General features: G+C 41.5%; 1 protein-coding gene across 1 annotated transcript in view; it reads right to left on the bottom strand.

The window, feature by feature from the left end:
• LOC135547143 (aspartate--tRNA ligase, cytoplasmic-like) overlaps nucleotides 1-19,369 on the bottom strand; it is a 28,634-nt gene extending 9,265 nt beyond the window's left edge. Inside the window, exons 1-8 of the mRNA XM_064975853.1 lie at nucleotides 19,218-19,369; nucleotides 8,751-8,853; nucleotides 8,510-8,539; nucleotides 8,296-8,353; nucleotides 7,552-7,644; nucleotides 3,611-3,713; nucleotides 393-495; nucleotides 19-99 (exon numbers count right to left, since the gene is read on the bottom strand). Of these exons, the coding sequence (XP_064831925.1) occupies nucleotides 19-99; nucleotides 393-495; nucleotides 3,611-3,713; nucleotides 7,552-7,644; nucleotides 8,296-8,353; nucleotides 8,510-8,539; nucleotides 8,751-8,853; nucleotides 19,218-19,240 (594 nt within the window). The 5' untranslated portion in view covers nucleotides 19,241-19,369. The remainder of the gene's footprint in view (nucleotides 1-18; nucleotides 100-392; nucleotides 496-3,610; nucleotides 3,714-7,551; nucleotides 7,645-8,295; nucleotides 8,354-8,509; nucleotides 8,540-8,750; nucleotides 8,854-19,217) is intronic.
• Nucleotides 19,370-19,643: the final 274 nt, after the last annotated feature.

Below are 19,643 nucleotides of genomic sequence, written 5' to 3'. Positions count from 1 at the left end.
CCTGGCCCTCATCCTCACCTCATCCCCCTCTCCATCCGGTCTCACACAATCCTCCAGCTGCAGGGGCAGACGAGGCTCGGCCTGGCTGATAACAAAAATCTGAGACAGGGGGGGGGGGGTGATTTAGTTTAATTTATTTTTTAGAAGGGAGATGTTGGTTCAAATAGATTTACAGTTAGAGTACCTCTACATTCACGGTACTTTCCTAGTTGAACTGCTGAGTGGAAAGGAAAGTACCACAATTCCAAAATCAGAAAGCAAATCAAGTCTCATACAGTTATCTTTTAACCAGTAGTTTCTCTGATTAATAATGAGAGTCAATGGCTGTCCCTTCATCACAGTAAATCTGTTGAACTGCGGGTGTGGTCAGACGGAGCATCAGACAGCCCTACCCTCTCAATGTGCAGCTCCACATCCTGCTGAGTGCAGCTCTCGATCTTCTGCTCCACTTTCCTCACCATCGCCTCCACGTCCACGATGCTCTCCTTGTTGATGCTACAGGCGGGGGGGATGAGAAGCACAGCGCTTAGAAGTCTACACAGTTCAATTGGAGTCAAACAAGTGGGAGGCTAGCTGAGAACTGAAAGTTTCCATTCAAAACCCTGATTGAAGTTCAAACAGTCACAGAAGTGTTTCAAAAGCTGAGAAAATTGTGTTGTGTGTGTGTGGGAGGAGGGGGGTAAACTTGGATTTTTTTTTCTCCAAAAAAAATAAAACAAATCATAACACTGACTACTCTTCCTGAGGTAAAATGTCACAGGATCACATTGTTTGGATGGTTTCAATATGACCATATTGGCAGATATATTTCCTATATTCTTTTGATTGAATCAGTCTATTGGGAGAACGTGTAAAAAAAAAACACACAAAAAACATAATGAGACACCAATATGAACTACAGTAAAACACCAGTGGCCACACAACAATAAGACAGAGGTTAATCAACTATCTGAAAGACATGTTGAGAGAACACCGGAACAGGCCACCGCTGTCCTTTCTCAATGTTCTAGATCCAACAGAGCCTTATAGAAATATGATGAGCTATCAATACCAATTGTCACATAGCATGGGGCCAGATTGAACAAGCCCAGTGTAATCCTTCACCTCTTCTCATTAAAAAGCAGTAACGAGAGACAGGACAGTGGTGAATGGTGATCCCAGTCAGTCCTCTGCAGCTGCCTCAGTCACAGATATCCACTACGGGGATCAGCTAGACAAATAAAGCCCACATTAATAACCTCCTCCCTCAAACATCCTACCAGCCTGCCTGGGGACAATAAACACTGCCCATCAACTAATGAGTCATACAAGTAAGGCTTTTGATTGACCGGACTAGTGTCTTGTCCACGGGCTGTACTTGTACATCAAGCTGCCTTTACAATACAGAAAAAGGAGATCCTATGGACCGCTCTGGCTCAGACAAGGCTACTTACTATAGTCTTAGCGAACAACGGACTATATATTATAAAGATATGTGAAACCTTTCAATGCATTGTTTAACGCGCTCTAGTAAGAGAAAGTAAAACGAGACACGTAGAGGAAATTGTTGACGGCGAAGCAGAGGATACCCTAACCCTAATTTAACTCTGTATGGAGAAGTTTAAATACTATATGTGACAGGTGTTGCAAGCACTTCTCTATATGTCACCACTAACCTCAATCAACCTTGATGAATATGAAAGGACTCCTGTAATGCAAAGCTTACTAGGCGTCCATAGAATTCAAGGAACATAGAACATTAAGAGGCTTGATTTGAACAACTTGTTAGGGCCAAGTGTGCGCTTTGATAGAAGCTGAGTGTGCTTTGATAGAAGCTGAGTGTGCTTTGATAGAAGCTGGTTTGTGACTGATGCTTAGTCATGGATCAAATGGGTGGTATCCCAAATGGCACCCTATTCCCTATATAGTGCATTACTTTTGATCAGAGCAGTCAAAAGTAGTACATTATGCAGGGAACAGAGTGCTATTTGGGAAGGAGCCATCCATGGGGTAAGTGGTTGCATGCAATAAGTGCAATACAATCAACTGCCACATCAAACCACATGACATTACACAAGCAAAGGAAAAAGGAACCAAATCATTTGAGGAATCGCACCACAGGATTTCTATGAAACACACAATCTGATAGACAAGATCAAGCCAGAGCATTAATGTCCTTAAAGAAGTAAAAACCAGGGTCGTATTCATTAGGAACCAAGCGAAAGCATATGGGCAAAAACAGGGGCCTTGCTGAATTTGTCCAATAAGAAACGCGTGTTTTTGTTCTCGGTTGCAAAGAGTTTTGCTGCGGCCTGCACTAATGAATACGAGCCAGCTCTGAAGCAACCTTCAGATTGTATCATTACACACAAAATGTCGAGAGGAAACAGAGTGGTCAAACCACTCTGATACAACTTACAAGGCTGGTCAGAAGTTTCCGTCAATGAGGTGGACCAGTGTGACTGGAGCCTTGGCCTAAATAACTTATGTGGTCTTTATTTGTGGTCAGTTTCCTTCCCTACCAGTCTAAGCCTGACATAGACCTAGTTCGGCAGGAAACCAACAAGTGGCTGAGACCTGGTAAGAGCTTTTCTGGGGTCTGGCAAACATGTGACATTACGTGGAATTCATTTTTATTACCTTTATTTAACTAGGCAAGTCAGTTAATAACTCATTCTTATTTTCAATGACGACCTAGGAACAGTGGGTTAACTGCCTTGTTCAGGGGCAGAACGGCAGATTTGTACCTTGTCAGCTAGGGGATCCTAGCTGACAATCCTGCAACCTGTCGGTTACTAGTCCAACGCTCTAACCACTAGGCTACCTGCCGCCCCAAATACGCATGGAAGGTGCGTCACAATCGCTACATGTAAACAACTGGAGACACTGCCATTTTTGGAGACATGTTATTGGCAAAGCAGCGCTATTGTACCTAGAATAAGAGTGTAGGAGTGATTGTTAATTGTTAATCATTTTTGCTGGCTAAAAGTGGGTCTAACTTTAAACAATTCACTTATTTACCGTTAATTAGCCACCACAAATCTCTTTGCTAGCCAACGCGACACTGTCTCCAAACCGCAAGGTGTCTCCAGTAATGTTAATGTTTTGACATTTGTCTCCACATTCCAAGCGTATTGGACTGATTTACTGATCACAAAACAAGTGGCGTTTGACCTATCTGGTCCTCCCGTTTACACTTCATAGTTTGTAACGAGTGTTAGAGTCATTCATTACTGTCAGGTGCAATCAAGTCAACTGAAAGAGATGAGAACATATCACATGCTTGGTATGGAAAAGTACAGTATCCTCTTATTGTTATGCTTTTCATAAAAAGCTCCAGCAATGGACTAATTTGACTCTGACCCCAGAATGACTAATGATGCTCAGGCTCTTAACTACCTCTTCAACTTTGATGTACTGTATATATTGTATCTACTCTTATCTGGGCAGAAACGGCTCCATTAAACACTTCTGTACTGTATCCCATCTGAAAAAGTGGTCCCTTTTGTCGGGAGCGGAAAAATTAACAATTCTTTCAGAATGTGTGAAAATGAATCAGGACCCCATTAGGATCCAGATTTTCCCACCATTGTTTGTCGGGGGCCACCAGGAAATGCAGTCTTGTACTCACTTGGCGGCAAACTTCACCATCTGCTTGCTGGCACGCTCCCCCACGGCGACCAGGGCCTGCACGTTAAACTGCTGCTGACGCAGGACCAAGAAGCACTGCTTCCCTATAATGACCACAACAACACAATAGACATCAGCTGGGTACCTCTAATTGGGTCTAGCAACTCCTAATGAACGTGTCAAAAAAGGAGCCATGGTTCTATACAATGCCAGGTCACTATCTCAGGCCAACATGGCAGAGGTCATACCTGCTTTAGATACCACCTCTCGCCCATAAAAAAACAAACATTTTCAATGCATTTCCAGGTAACGGTCAGAGAGCAGTGAACGGACGACCCTTTAAAGAAAGTGTAAGGGGGGGGTGTCGAGAGCCAATTCCCAAACCACACACCTTGAGACCAAGGTAAACTATCATGCCAACATCAGAGACCACCCAAGTGCTTTGATGTGGTTTCCTCTGTTCATTGACTGGAGGAGGTCCGATTACAAAAAAAACATTCACTTCATCCCAGTGTAAATCAGGATGTTATTCTGCTCTCAAGGACATCCTTCACTGTAGAGTTGAATGAATGAACGGAGGGGTTTTCCTGGAAGGAAGCCGCCACGAGATCATCCCAATATGATGGTTTATTGATTAGCATATTGTTAGCACAGATGTGTACGTGCTCGATGTTTCGAATCATTCTGGATGGGATCCGACTAAGGCAAGTCTCACTGAGTTCATTGTATTATAGCCTCAAACTCAGACAACCTCGGAAAATGACTACATTTAATCCAAGTTTGTGGTGCCATTTAAATAACTGAGCTTTGGTCTGAGTTTTTAAACTTTTCAAAAAGGAACTTGCATGTGCCTGTGTAACACCTACAGAGGAATCTGTACTGAACAAAAATATAAACATAACATGTAAAGTGTTGATCCCAAATTTCATGAGCTGAAATAAAAGATACCAGAAGTGTTCCATATGCACAAAAAGCTTATTTATCTAATTGTTTTGCACAAATTTGTTCACATCCCTGTTAGTGAGCTTTTCTCCTCTGCCAAGATAATCCATCCACCTGACAGGTGTGACATATCAAGAAGCTGATTAAACAGCATGATCATTCATTACACAGGTGCACTTTATGCTGGGGGCAATAAAAGGCCGCTCTAAAATGTGCAGTTTTGTCACACAACACGCCACAGATGTCTCGAGTTTTAAAGGGCGGTGTAATATGCATGCCTGATTGCAGGAATGTTCACCAGAGCTGTTGCCAGATAATTTAATGTTTATTTCTCTACCATAAGCCTCCTCCAATGTCATTTTAGAGAATTTGGCAGTATGGCCTCACAACAGCAGACCACGAGTACCACACCAGCCCAGGACCTCCATATCCGGCTTCTACACCTGCGGTTCGTCTGAGACCAGCCATCCGGACATTTGATGAAACTGTGGGTTTAAACAACTGGAGAATGTCTGCACAAACTGTCAGAAACTGTCTCAGTGAAGCTCTACTGCGTGCTTGTCGTCCTCACCAGGGGTCTTGACCTGACAGGAGCTTGGCGTTGTAACCCGACTTCAGTGAGAAGATGTTCACCTTCGATGGCCACTAGCATGCTGCAGAAGTGTGCTTTTCATGGATGAATCCCGGTTTCAACTGTACGGGGCAGATGGCAGACAGCGTGTATGGCATTGTGTGGGCGAGCGTGTATGGCATTGTGTGGGCGAGCTGTTTGCGGATGTCAACGTTGTGAACAGAGTCCCATGGTAGTGCTGGGGTTATGGTATGGCAGGCATAAGCTACGGACAATGAACAGAATGGCATTTTATCGATGGCAATTTGAATGCACAAAGATACTGTGATGAGATCCTGAGGCCCATTGTCGTGCCATTCATCCGCCGCCATCACCTCATGTTTCAGCATAATAGTGCACAGCCTGATCAACTCTATTCGAAGGAGATGTGTCGCGCAGCATGAGGCCAAGGGTGATCACACCAGATACTGACGGGTTTTTCTGATCCACACCTTTACTTTTTTAAAGGTATCTGTGACCAACAGATGCAAATCTGTATTCCCAGTCATGGGAAATCCATTAGGGCCTAATGAATTTATTTCAAATGACTGATTTCCTGACATGACCGGTAACTCTGCGAGTTATATTAAACTTTGCACTCTGCGACCCCCATCCCCTAGGTCCCTCACCACCCGGGTTGCAAATAAGGTGAAAAACTCCATTCTGGTACCATGCAGTTATTTTCCTAAATTGTGTACATTTCTAGTAGCTGTTGACCACATTTGCCAACCTGAGGAGAGTTGACTGAAAATAATGTCTATTTCACCAGCCACGTTGGCGGGTGGTCAACTTGCAGGGCTCCACAGTGTGAACGTTACATTTGAGAATAACAATGGTCAAAAGTCAAGTATGTGGAAGTCAGGGTTAGAAAAAAGCTGCAGTAGCCGTTCTCAAAGTTTTCCTGCTGTTCTGTTTCATATCTGCTAATCGCACAAAGAAATAGGAATCCTATAACCCACCACGCAAAGTAACACTGCTTGGCAGGAAAGATGTGCAGTGAGTGAAATGCTGATAGATTCATTTTTGGAGGCACTGCACACAGGCATAAAAGTTGTTCTAATTTACTTGAAAGTTTACAAAGTGAAACTTTGTCCTCGTGTTTCTTGGCTATTTACATTTAACTAATTTAGCAGATGCTCTTATCCAGAGCAACTTACAGGAGCAATTAGGGTTAAAATGTCTTACTCAAGGGCACAGACAGATTTTTCACCGAGTTGGCTCGGGGATTCGAACGAGTGACCTATTGATTACTGGCCCAACGCATTGAAAATGTACATTGTTTGTTCACAAGCTTGGTTGTTTTTCAACGTTAGTTTGAGTCTGCTGCTTCAACTGATAGCGAAGAGACGCCCTAGTCAGAACTCAAATCTCTCACACACACAATGACTCGAGTGGACCCGTTATCACGGTAACTGCACACCCTTAAAGGGGAAGCTGAACTTTTTGGTTAAAAGACAGTCCAGTAACAAAAACTGAAATTAAATTGAGCAATATACCACATTACTTCTTACGAATACATTTCTTGTTTCAGAAACAATATAAAGCATGGTCATCTGTTGTTTTGTGTTTTTTGAATGTAATTATGGCAAATAAATATTTTTGTTGGCTAAAGATCTGAGTGACTGGAAGATTTTTGATCTACCTGCTACAGTGACTGGTGAACCAAATAGTTCATTTTAGGCCCTGATATTTGGCCCAAGGACAGTTGGTGATCTGTTTGGTAAACCCTAAGGTTCAGTTACAGAGCCATTTAGATTAGAAGCAGTGGTGTAAGGTACTTAAGTAAAAATATTTTTTAGTATCTGTACTTTACTTATATTATTGACAACTTTTACTTTTACTTCACTACATTCTTAAAGAAAATATTGTAGTTTTTACTCCATACATTTTCCCTGACAACCAAAAGCACTTGTTACATTTTGAATGCATAGCAGGACAGGCAATGGTCAAATTCACACACTTATCAAGATAACACTTGGTCATCCCTACTGCCTCTGGGCTGGCGGACTCAAACACACAAATGCATCTTTTATAAATAATGTCTGAGTGTTGGAGTGTGCCCCTGGCTATCCGTACATTTTAAAAACAAGAAAATGATGCGGTCTGCTTTGCTTAATATAAGGAATTTTAAATGATATATACTTTTACTTGGGTATATTTTAGCAATTACATTTACTTTTGATACTTTAGTATATTTTAAACCAAATACTTTTAGACTTTTGCTCAAGTAGTATTTTACTGGCTGACTTTTACTTCGAGTAGCTTTCTATTAAGGCATCTATACTTTTAATTAAGTATGAGAATTGGGTACTTTTCTCACCACTGATAAGAAACATGGCTGTGGCCTGAGGAAGTGTGTTATGAAGCTGGACAAAGATGGAGAATCTCACCTTTAGCTCTGCTGGTGTGAATCCTGGCACGCACCCAGATCAGCTGGTCAGCCTTCTCAGGTGTCAGCTTCTGGACACGCACCAACACCCTGTCTGGCTCAGCAGGGCAGAAAAGAGCACCTTTCAATACAACTTAAAAGACCACATACCCCCTTCCCCCCACACACACTCATATTACGAGGAGAACAATAGTCATAAATATGAAACTGCATAGACGTCGCCCCATTCTCTGTGCCTTATGACAAATGGACTCGGCTTTGCCGTGTCACTCTGAGGCATGCTTAACGTTATTACGATCAGCTAGTTGAGACAGAGAGCGGCCTCATGCGCCCCGACGGCTGTGAGCCGCCCATTTGGCTGAACCTGATTCCACCCACATGAAAGGCAGGCTGGCTGTCTCTATCGTTCCTCATCCCCGAGGACAGGCATGCAGGTGAGAAACAAACTTTGTTCCCTGCCATTGGAGCTGAAAGAGCAGGCAGACAGGTGGACGACCCAGTTTCTTTCACGTTTATCTGGGAGCAATGGCAGGCTATTAGTCACCACAATCATCTTTGATATCTAGGCCGTCTCTACTACTGCCACTACTGACGCCATGTCCCTGAGTCACTCAGATATAATCACGTTGTCTATATTACTTAACAAGTAGTAGTAAACATGGTTGTTGAAATGGAGATATCCTCTGTATATAATATATTTGTTTTGTAGAACAAAGAGGAGGAGGAAGTTGTTGACTGTACTGACCCAGTTTCTGCTGGGACTGGACCATCTGGGGGACACCGTACCGATCCTTGGCAAAGTCCTGCACAAATAAGAAATAATCTGCTAAGCATTAAAGGAAACATCAGACGTGCATAAAATGTAATATTCATTTAACATTCCACCATATAGAAAAGGTGTAAATCAATTAGGAACATCTGAAAACTGAAAAAGTGAATTGATCCTCCAGGATATTTACATCTTCATCTGTGCTTTGTGTGTCAGCAGCCTGAAAACAATAGAGGCAAAACAGTTAGTTAATGCAACGGGACATCCTGATGAATCCTGATAAAGGGCCTTGTATTGGAAACAACTAGTGGACTGATATTATGACAAATATAACTGATAAACAATGGAACCCCCCTCCCTTGCCCGATTGTGCCCTCCGCACGTCACGTCAACAGCTGTGAGGGGCAGAGAGGCAGATAAAACCCACTGACCAGCTTGGCCTGCTTCTCAGCTTTCTTCGCAGCTTTCTCCGCTTCCTTCTGCTGTTTCTTCAGGCCTTTCTTCGACTGGGCCTGGTCCGCCTCCTCCGCAGCTCTGCAACAGGAAGTCCAGAACAACGCAAAACATTTAAGTCCACTTCCTAGGTCTATTTTTCCAGCTTCCTGTAGGAAGTTTTTGACCAGTTAATTCAAGCCATCACCACCTCTGGCTTGCTGTCCCAATGACAGGCTTTTAAGTTTGTCTACCTTTAATCCTATTGTTTTCACATGCTTTCAAACACAGCAGTTAGCATGTGAACTCTGGGATGGAGCGGGGAAAGGTGTTTACATTGTCACACAGTGAGATTAGATGGATAAACACAAAGCAGGTATGAGCTGGGGAGTAGAACAATGCTTTTACTATTCCTCTCTAATCCCCTCAAAAGGAGAAAAGCCCTCAAAATGAATAGTAGATACGGATAACCTTGTTATGATAGCATTCATCTGGATAACTAGTGGTGCCTTTATTTGCTGACAATTCAATAACTCAAGGGGAGCTGTACAGAATACAATCAGTCTACTGTGAAGACAAATAAGGACGTGGACGTTAATTGCTAACGACATAGCCTGGACAGCAACATGGCTCATCAACCTACCAATGGTCACAGCTATTAGTGAACTAATAGGTTGCTTCAAATTCTTGGTCAATGGGATTAAGGACTACAAGGGTATCAAGCCTACAGTTGAAGTCGGATGTTTACATACACCTTAGCCAAATACATTTATACTTAATTTTCCAAAATTCCTGACATTTAATCCTAGTAAAAATTGCCCGTCTTAGGTCAGTTAGGATCAGCACTTTATTTTAAGAACATGAAATGTCAGAATAATATTAGAGAATTATTTATTTTAGCTTGTATTTCTTTCATCACATTCCCAGTGGGTCAGAGGTTTACATAAACTCAATTAGTATTTGGTAGCATTGCCTTTAAATTGTTTAACTTGGGTCAAATGTTTCAAGTAGTCTTCCACAAGCTTCCCACAATAAGTTGGGTGAATTTTGGCCCATTCCTCCTGACAGAGCTGGTGTAACTGAGTCAGGTTTGTAGGCCTCCTTGCTCACACACGCCTTTCAGTTCTGCCCACAAATTATCTATAGGATTGAGGTCAGGGCTTTGTGAGGGCCACTCCAATACCTTGACTTTGTTGTCCTTAAGCCATTTTGCAACAACTTTGGAAGTATGCTTGGGGTCATTGTCCATTTGGAAAAACCATTTGCAACCAAGCTTTAATTTCCTAACTGATGTCTTGAGATGTTGCTTAAATATATCCACATACTTTTCCTCCCTCATGATGCCATCTATCTTGTGAAGTGCACCAGTCCCTCCTGCAGCAAAGCACCCCCACAACATGACGCTGCCACCCCCGTGCTTCACGGTTGGGAGGATGGTGTTCTTCGACTTGCAAGCCTCCCTCTATTTCCACCAAACATAACAATGGTCATTATGGCCAAACAATTCTATTTTTTTTTCATCGGACCAGAAGACACTTCTCCAAAAAGTATGATATTTTTCCACATGTGCAGTTGCAAACCGTAGTCTGGCTTTTTTATGGCAATTTTGGAGCAGTGGCTTCTTCCTTTCGATATAGGACTTGTTTTACTGTGGCTATAGATTTTTTTATAGACTTTTGTGCCTGTTTCCTCCAGCATCTTCATAGGGTCCTTTATTGTTGTTCTGGGATTTATTTGCACTTTTCGCGCCAAAGTATGTTCATCTCTAGGACAATGCTAGAACACGATAATAATGTTACTAACCAGTTAGGTGTCGCAAGACAGGAGGTATTCTTCTTATACACAACCTGTGATAGTCAAGAGGTTTCATTATACTCAGACAGTAAATGGTCTACAGGAAATAACCCTGATCAAGGGAGAACGGTGATATAAATAGCAATATAAAACATTCACAGCAGCATTAGATGATGTTGTGCACATGATTTTAAAAGAACGACCTGAAGCACCTACCAGTGTTTTTACACCAATTCCCAGTCAACTTGTTTTCTTTCGCAAAGGAAATCTAAAAAGCTTTTTTCACTTTAAAATATACACTACCGGTCAAAGGTTTTAGAACACCTACTCATTCAAGGATTTTTCTTTATTTTTACTATTTTCTACATTGTAGCATAATAGTGAAGACATCAAAACTATGAAATAACACATATGGAATCATGTTGTAACCAAAAAAAGTGTTCAATAAATCAACTTCATGAGGTGGTCACCTGGAATGAACTTCAATTAACAGGTGTGCCTTCTTAAAAGTTATTGAGGTCACATGATAAATTCACTTCAAAATGTAGATGAAGGGGAGGTGACAAGTTAAAGAAGTATTTTTAAGCCTTGAGACATGGATTGTGTGTGTGTGCCATCCAGAGGGTGAATGGGCAAGACAAAAGATTGAAGTGCTTTTGAACAGGGTATGGTAGTATGTGCCAGGTGCACCGGTATGTGTCAAAAACTTTAACGCTGTTAAGTTTTTCAAGCTCAACAGTTTCCTGTGTGTATCAAGAATGGTCCACCACCCAAAGGACCTCAAGTCAACTTGACACAACTGTGGGCAGCAGTGGAGTCAACATGGGCCAGCATTAGGGTTGCAAAGGGTCGGAAACTTTCTGGTAAATTTCCGAAATTTGTCTTTCATGGGAAGTTAAGCACGGGAATTTGGGGAATTTTGCTTAAATTCATCAAAAAGGTTAGCTTAAAACAGTGAACTTTTTTTGCGGGATACACAAGGCAATCCTAGGTCTTGTAGCATATTTTGGTTAAACTATCCCCAATTCAATGGAATTGCAACCCACTGGATGCACAGTGCATTCTTCCATCACATGTACAGCTGATTCTCAAGATCTTGCACACTAATGAGATTCAATTGAGCCCACACTATTACACTGTCTGAGCCAATGACTACACGCTTTCTGGTAAGTTTTGATTACAATACTGGGTGGGGGGAATATATTGTATATGACAAACATGATTTTTTTGTTAACTTCTTGAGTGTAGCGGGCAGTATTTTCGTTATTGGCTAAAAACAACATACCCATTTGAAACTGCCTATTTCTCAGGCCTAGAAACTAGAATATGCATATAATTGTCAGATTAGGATAGAAAACACTCTAACGTTTCCAAAACTGTCAATATATTGTCTGGGAGTATAACAGAACTGATATTGCAGGCGAAAACCTGAGGAAAATCCAACAAGGAAGTGCTGTTTTTCCTGAAAGCTCTCTGTTCCATTGGATGCCTTGCCTCCATTAAAAGGGATATCAACCAGATTCCTTTTCCTATGGCTTCGTCAAGCTGTGAACAGTCTTTAGGCATAGTTTCCGGCTTTTATTTTGAAAAAATGAGCGAGAAAGAACCCATCGCATCAGTGGATGGCTGGGTGGCAGCAGAGTTTTTCATGCGCAACAGCCATTTTCTCTCGCTCGCCTTTCTAAGCACTTTACGGATACTATTTGGAATTTTCATCTGCGATGTCGTGACCGCTCGAGCCTGTGGATTTTTGAACATAACGTGCCAAACAAATGGAGGTATTTTGGAAATAAAAATAACCTTTGTGGAACAAAAGGAACATTTATTGTGTAACTGGGAGCCTCATGAGTGCAAACAGCCGAAGATCATCAAAGGTAAGCGATTTAATTTATTGTTTTTCTGATCGTGACCAATCTACTTGGTTGCTAGCTGTTTGTAATATTTTGTCTACTGAGAGAGATGTTCTTACATAAACGCTTGTTATGCTTTCGCCAAAAAGTTTTATTGAAATCTGACACGCCAGGCAGATTAACAACAAGCTATGCTGTGTTTTGCTATAGTGCACTTGTGATTTCATGTAAATTAAATATTTTTTGTAATTTAATTTCAATTTGGAGCTGTGCAATTCAGCGGATGTTGATGAAAATGATCTCACTATAACAGGATGGGTGCGTCAAGAAGTTAACTAGTAAATAGTAGCCTACAGCAAAGTGTGTTTAAATCAACTTGTTAACAATTTCTGCTAGTTCGTTTTTTCTACCATGTGGGTTTGAGCATGCTTGAGCCTGCTCACTGAGGAGTGTTAATTCACCTGTTTCCATACATATTTCATTTTTAAACATTTGTCTTACAAAGGAGTTGTTTAATCTAACTGCTGTTTTAATCTAGATAAACTATTTATCTATACATGGAATTGTATTTGGTTTTTACAGGAAAATGCTACGGGTACCATCTGATGTGTGGAGACATTTCACTTGCAGCTAATGTAGAAGGAAAAGTTTTGTACATTTGCAAATACTGTGCCAAATCAAATGTGAAGAATACAACAAAGATGCAGAATCATCTGGCCAAGTACATAAAGTTCCCTCAGCGCTCACAACAAGCAACCTCTGACAAAAGTCCCTCTACTTCTAGTTGAAGTGAAAATGATGAATCAGACACCTTATCGAAAGCAACAGCTCATGGTCCTCCTGGAATAAGAATTATTTTTGACTCAATGGAGGAACATAGTCAGAGAAATGCTGATGAATGTCTTGCTCGAGTTGTATGCAACTTGTTCACCTCTAATGGTTACAGGCAATGTGTATTGGAAGAGATTTCTGAATATTCTTCGCCCAGCATACACCCCTCCAACCAGACATGCTTTATCTACTCATTTTCTGGATGCAGAGTTCAACAGAGTTCAAGTGAAGGTCAAACAAATCATAGAGAAAGCAGACTGTATATTGCAATCATCTCTGATGGGTGGCCGAATGTTCGTGGGCAAAGAATAATTAACTACATCATCTCCACCCCTCAACCAGTATTCTACAAGAGCACAGACACAAGGGACAACAGACACACGGGTCTCTACATTGCAGATGAGCTGAAAGCAGTCATCAATTACCTTGGACCACAGATGTTATTTGCACTGGTGACAGACAATGCTGCGAACATGAAGGCTGCTTGGTCTAAAGTGGAGGAGTCCAACCCTCACATCACACCCATTGGCTGTGCTGCTCATGCATTGAATCTGCTCCTCAAGAACAACATGGCACTGAAAACAATGGATACACTCTACAAGAGAGCCAAAGAAATGGTTAGGTATGTGAAGGGTCATCAAGTTATAGCAACAATCTACTTCACCAAGCAAAGTGAGAAGAATAAGAGCACCACAATGAAGCTGCCCATTGGGGTGATGTCATCATGTTTGACAGTCTCCTGGAGGGGAATGAGTCTCTCCAAGAAATGGCCATATCAGTCTGCCGATATGGACAGCCCCATCAAGAGGATCCTCCTGGATGATGTATTTTGGGAGAGAGTAGTAAGCAGCCTGAAACTCCTGAAACCTATAGCAGTAGACATTGCATGGATTGAGGGAGACAATGCCATCCTGTCTGGTGTTCAGACTCTGCTTGCAGATGTAAGAGAAGAAATCCGTATGGCCCTGCCCACTTCACTGTTGCTCCAAGCAGATGAAACAGCAGTTCTGAAATACATCAAAAAGCGTGAAGACTTCTGCCTGAAGCCCATACATGCCGCAGCGTACATGTTGGACCCCAAGTATGCTGGCAAGAGCATCCTGTCTGGTGCAGAGATCAACAAGGCTTATGGAATCATCACTACCTTGTCTCGCCACCTTGGCCTGGATGAGGGCAAGGTTCATGGCAGTCTGACGAAGTACACTTCCAAGCAAGGGCTTTGGGATGGAGTTGCAATATGGCAGTCGTGCCAACATATCTCATCAGCCACCTGGTGGAAGGATCTTTGTGGATCTGAGGCTCTTTCCCGTTACCTACATTATCCTCCAAATCCCACCAACATTAGCTGGCACAGAGCGCAACTTGTCCATATTTGGGAACACACACCAAAGCACTCAACAGGCTGACCAATACAAGGGTTAAAAAATTGGTGGCCATCCGGGTAGATTTGAGGCTTTTTGAGCCTGACAACGAGCCATCCTCAACAAGGCTGGAAAGTGATAGTGAAGATGAGGCCTCAGAGTCTGATGTTCAAGAGGTGGACATTGAGGAGGTCCAGGGAGAAGACATGGAAGTCTGAGATGAAGACAACCAAAACTTTACTTTCTAGACTATCATTTTACAGATGTTGAAAATGTTATTGGGAGATGCAATGGATCATTGGGGATCATTCAAAATTCCCTTTTGTTGTTCAGTGAAATCATCCCATGTGAAGAGTCAACTCATTTAATTCAAGTTCAATTTATAAATGCATTATTATTATTATTTCTTCTATTGGAAGGATTTAATCATTTGCAATTATGTCTACTTTTGATAAGGTAACAGGTTTACGTTTCAATTTGATATGATAAATATATCCAATACAAAAAAACATCTACATTTAAATGGTATTAATAATAATTTGCATACATTTTCATTAATTCCCATATATTCCCATGGAAAGTTTCCACCTCTGAATATTCCCCAAAATGTGCAACCCTAGCCAGCATCCCTGTGGAACACTTTTGACATCTAGTAAAGTCCATGCCCCGACAAATTGAGGCTGTTCTGGGGGCAAAAGGGGCGTTGCAAATCAATATTAGGAAGGGGTTCCTAACCAAAATCAATTCAAATGTTATTGGTCACATACACATACTTAGGAGATGTTATTGCAGGTGTAGCAAAATGCGTGTACAAAAAAATGTTCTGGGCTAATAATATAAGAAATAACGCACAAAAAAACAATACACAGCAAAGTTTGTATTTAAATATCTTTACATTTGTTTCATATCCCACATAATCAGACTGAGTATTTCAATGGACAAAGGAGGCTCAGAGAAATAAATGACCAATTGGAATTATTTTTCATTAAATAAACACACATTGATTTATTCGATATACAGTGAGGATTTAAAAATAGATTGCTTGGGGGCTTTAATAATTCATGAACAAGGTTTTTACTGATACAATTTAACTAATTGGTAGGTCTACCTGTACTTGTTACTTCTGTGAACTTTCATAATCCTCCCTCCTAATGGGGTATAGAAAGTGTCTTCTCATTCTGTTGGTAACAGAATGACTAGGCAATTATTCCTAAACTAATGAAGAGAAATAACTTCCGGCTTTTACTTCAACATTATTGTGTTTTGATGTACTTTCTAATACCTTAAGACTTTTTCTAGTAGATGTTTTTTTCAGAACCCTTTTCCATCTGTGTGACCAGATATCAAAGCCTTGCTTTATTAATCATTTTTAGGATAGAAAAATGGTTGAAAAACACAACTATGCCTTCATTTCCCCAAAATATAGACTCTTAGCATTCATTTAATACCAAAATGGATATGCTCCTATAAACTTCAAATTGGTGCTCATGGGGTCTTAAACATGGAAATGACCACCAGGCAATCTTTCACCCAAACTCAAAATTCCTGACATTGAATTATGTGGCAAATCCTTAAATTCTGTAATACGATCATAGCAACCCCTGGGAACCATACGAGTATGTCAATAGACAATATAGCCAGGATGAGTGAGGGGAATTAAGCACATTCACACCCATCTACATATCCAGTGGCATTAAAACACAATGAGGAGAGGAGGAAATTGGTGGTAGGACCCCTGACCAGGCTGCAATACAGTTAATGCCATCTAGCTTCACAGATGACATATTCCTCCAAATGGAAGACTCAGGGAGTCAGTCTAAATATGTTAACGTGTGCCATCATGCATAGACGAATAAAGTACTAATCATTAACAGAAAACAAAGAATTGAATAAGTTAAAGTTACATTAACTGATTCATTCGGCACAATACTCATTCTTAACTTTAATTAATAGGCCTAGGCTACTGTACACATAGGCCTAGGCTAACTTTCACTCATTATTACAGTGTTTCCACTTTTTTGGGACTTCTGCTGCCCCCATGACACCTTCCCTCTGCTGTCAAATCCCTTCTGGACGAGCCTACACCTGCTGTGAGCATGGTCTTCATTACATTTAACAAGGATTTTTGAGGCTCTGTTTTCCATTGTCTCCTTATATGGCTGTGAATGCGAGAGGAATGAGCCTGCCCTTTCTGTCGTTTCCCCAAGGTGTCTGCAGCATTGTGACGTATTTGTAGGCAGATCATTGGAAGATTGACCATAAGAGACCACATTTACCAGGTGTCCGCCCGGTGTCCTGTGCCGAAATTGGTGCGCAAAAGTCACCTGCCAGTATTTTTCCATGCGATACAGAGAGGAAAGCAAGCTTCCACGAACTGCATATCAATGAAGAGATATGTGAAAAAACACCTTGAGGATTGATTCCAAACAACGTTTGCCATGTTTCGGTCGATATTATGTAGTTAATCCGGAAAAAGTTTTACGTTGTAGGTGACTGAATTTTCGGTTCGTTTCGGTAGCCAGACGCAATGTAGAAAACAGAACGATTTCTCCTACACACAGACGCTTTCAGGAAAAACTGCGCATTTGGTATGTAACTGAGAGTCTCCTCATTGAAAACATCAGAAGCTCTTCAAAGGTAAATGATTTTATTTATTTGGTTATCTGGTTTTTGTGAAAATGTTGCGTGCTAAATGCTACTCAAAATGCTATGCTAGCTTTGCATACTCTTACACAAATTAGTCAATTTCTATGGTTCAAAAGCATATTTTGAAAATCTGAGATGACAGTGTTGTTAAGAAAAGGCTAAGCTTGAGAGCAGACGCATTATTTTCATTTTATTTGCGATTTTCAGAAATCGTTAACGTTGCGTTATGCTAATGAGCCTGAGGCTTTAGTCACAAACCCGGATCCGGGATGGGGAGTTTCAAGAAGTTAAACAAATCAAATTAAATTTGATATTCTTCAAAGTAGCCACCCTTTGCCTTGATGACAGCTTTGCGCACTCTAAGACAGCCCTACAGGGAGGCAGGATTGTCCTGACAGACCACGTGTAACAACACCTGCACAGGATCGGTACATCCGAACATCACACCTGCGGGACAGGTACAGGATGGCAACAACAACTGCCCGAGTTACACCAGGAACGCACAATCGCTCCATCAGTGCTTAGACTGTCCGCAATAGGCTGAGAGAGGCTGGACTGAGGGCTCGTAGGCCTGTTGTAAGGCAGGTCCTCACCAGACATCACCGGCAACAACGTTGCCAATGGGCACAAACCCACCGTCGGTGGACCAGATAGGACTGGCAGAAAGTGCTCTTCACTGACGAGAGGCGGTTTTGTCTCACCAAGGGTGATGGTCAGATTCACGTTTATCGTCGAAGGAATGAGCGTTACACCGGGGCCTGTACTCTCGATTTGGAGGTGGAGGGACCGTCATGGTCTGGGGCGGTGTGTCACAGCATCATTGGACTGAGCTTGTTGTAATTGCAGGCAATCTCAACGCTGTGCGTTACAGGGAAGACATCCTCCTCCCTCATGTGGTACCCTTCCTACAGGCTCATCCTGACATGACACTCCAGCATGACAATGCCATCAGCCATACTGCTCATTCTGTGTGATTTCCTGCAAGACAGGAATGTCAGAGTTCTTCCATGGCCAGCAAAGAGCCCGGATCTCAACCCCATTGAGCACGTCAGGGACCTGTTGGATGGGAGGGTGAGGGCCATTCCCCCAAGAAATGTCCAGGAACTTGCAGGTGCCTTGGTGGAAGAGTGGAGTATCTCACAGCAAGAACTGGCAAATCTGGTGCAGTCCATGAGGAGGAGATGCACAGCAGTACTTAATGCAGCTGGTGGCCACACCAGATACTGACTGTTACTTTTGACCCCCCTTTGTTCAAGGACACATTATTCCATTTATGTTAGTCACATGTCTGTGGAACCTGTTCAGCTTATGTCTCAGTTGTTGAATCTTATGTTCATACAAATATTTACATGTTAAGTTTGCTGAAAATAAACACATTTGACAGTGAGAGGACGTTTCTTTTTTTGCTTAATTTATATACTGTATTCTATCATATTCTACTTTATCTTAGTCTATGCCGCTCTGACATTGCTTATCCAAATATTTATATATTCTTAATTCCATTCCTTTACTTTAGATGTGTGTATTATTGCAAAATTGTTAGATATTACTTGTTAGATATGACACTGTTGAAGCAAGAAACACAAGCATTTCGCTACACCAGCAATAACATCTGCTAAACACGTCTATGTGACAAAACTTGATTTGGTACATGATGGCACGGTCAGAAGACATTCGCATGCATGCATGATTAGCGTGCTAATGCTAGCTAGACCCTACTAACAAGTTAGTTCACTGTCGTTAGTTGCTAACGTTAGCTAGCTACACTTTAACTGTAGCTGCTATGCTTGACTTTTTCTATGCAAAAATGGCCAGTTACATGTTTGCAATTACCTAGCTAGCAAACTAACGTCAGTTTATTTATTGGTAGAAAACTGATAAATTCAATTGCTTTAGAAATCACTTGCATTAGCAAGCCAGATGCTAACGTTAGCAATTAACGTTAAAACATTGAGAAATGAGAACGCTGATCATTTTCTCTTACCCTTGGACAGCGTCTTTAGTCATGACACTTATGGTTATTTTGGGAAGTTAAGGTGGCTAGATATCAAACGTTTCTTGACTATTATTCTCTGACAGAGTCACCACATCATCTGTTCACATGCATTGGTGGTCGTAGAAGGACCTGATGCAAAGGAAAAGAGTTTCACTCAATCCGGGTAGAAACTGTGGCAAAGAACAATAGTTCCGCCAGAGCTGTGGAAATCTCTCTTTTTTTTAATAATAATGAAAGATCGATAATATGGATGTTCACACTTTTTATTTAAGCAATTAGGCACAAGAAACAGTGCTGTATCATAAATACAGTCCCAGGTAAATGGCATTGTCGCGCCAGAGCAGTCAACCAATTGACTTATAAACTGCTTAACAACATAATTATATTCATACAAATAAATGTTTTGTCATATTT

This window comes from Oncorhynchus masou, chromosome 10, assembly GCF_036934945.1.
Source record: "Oncorhynchus masou masou isolate Uvic2021 chromosome 10, UVic_Omas_1.1, whole genome shotgun sequence".
Taxonomy (NCBI): Eukaryota; Metazoa; Chordata; class Actinopteri; order Salmoniformes; family Salmonidae; genus Oncorhynchus; species Oncorhynchus masou.
The sequence above is the reverse complement of the archived record's forward strand: the minus strand, read 5'-3'. Positions and strand labels throughout refer to the sequence as shown.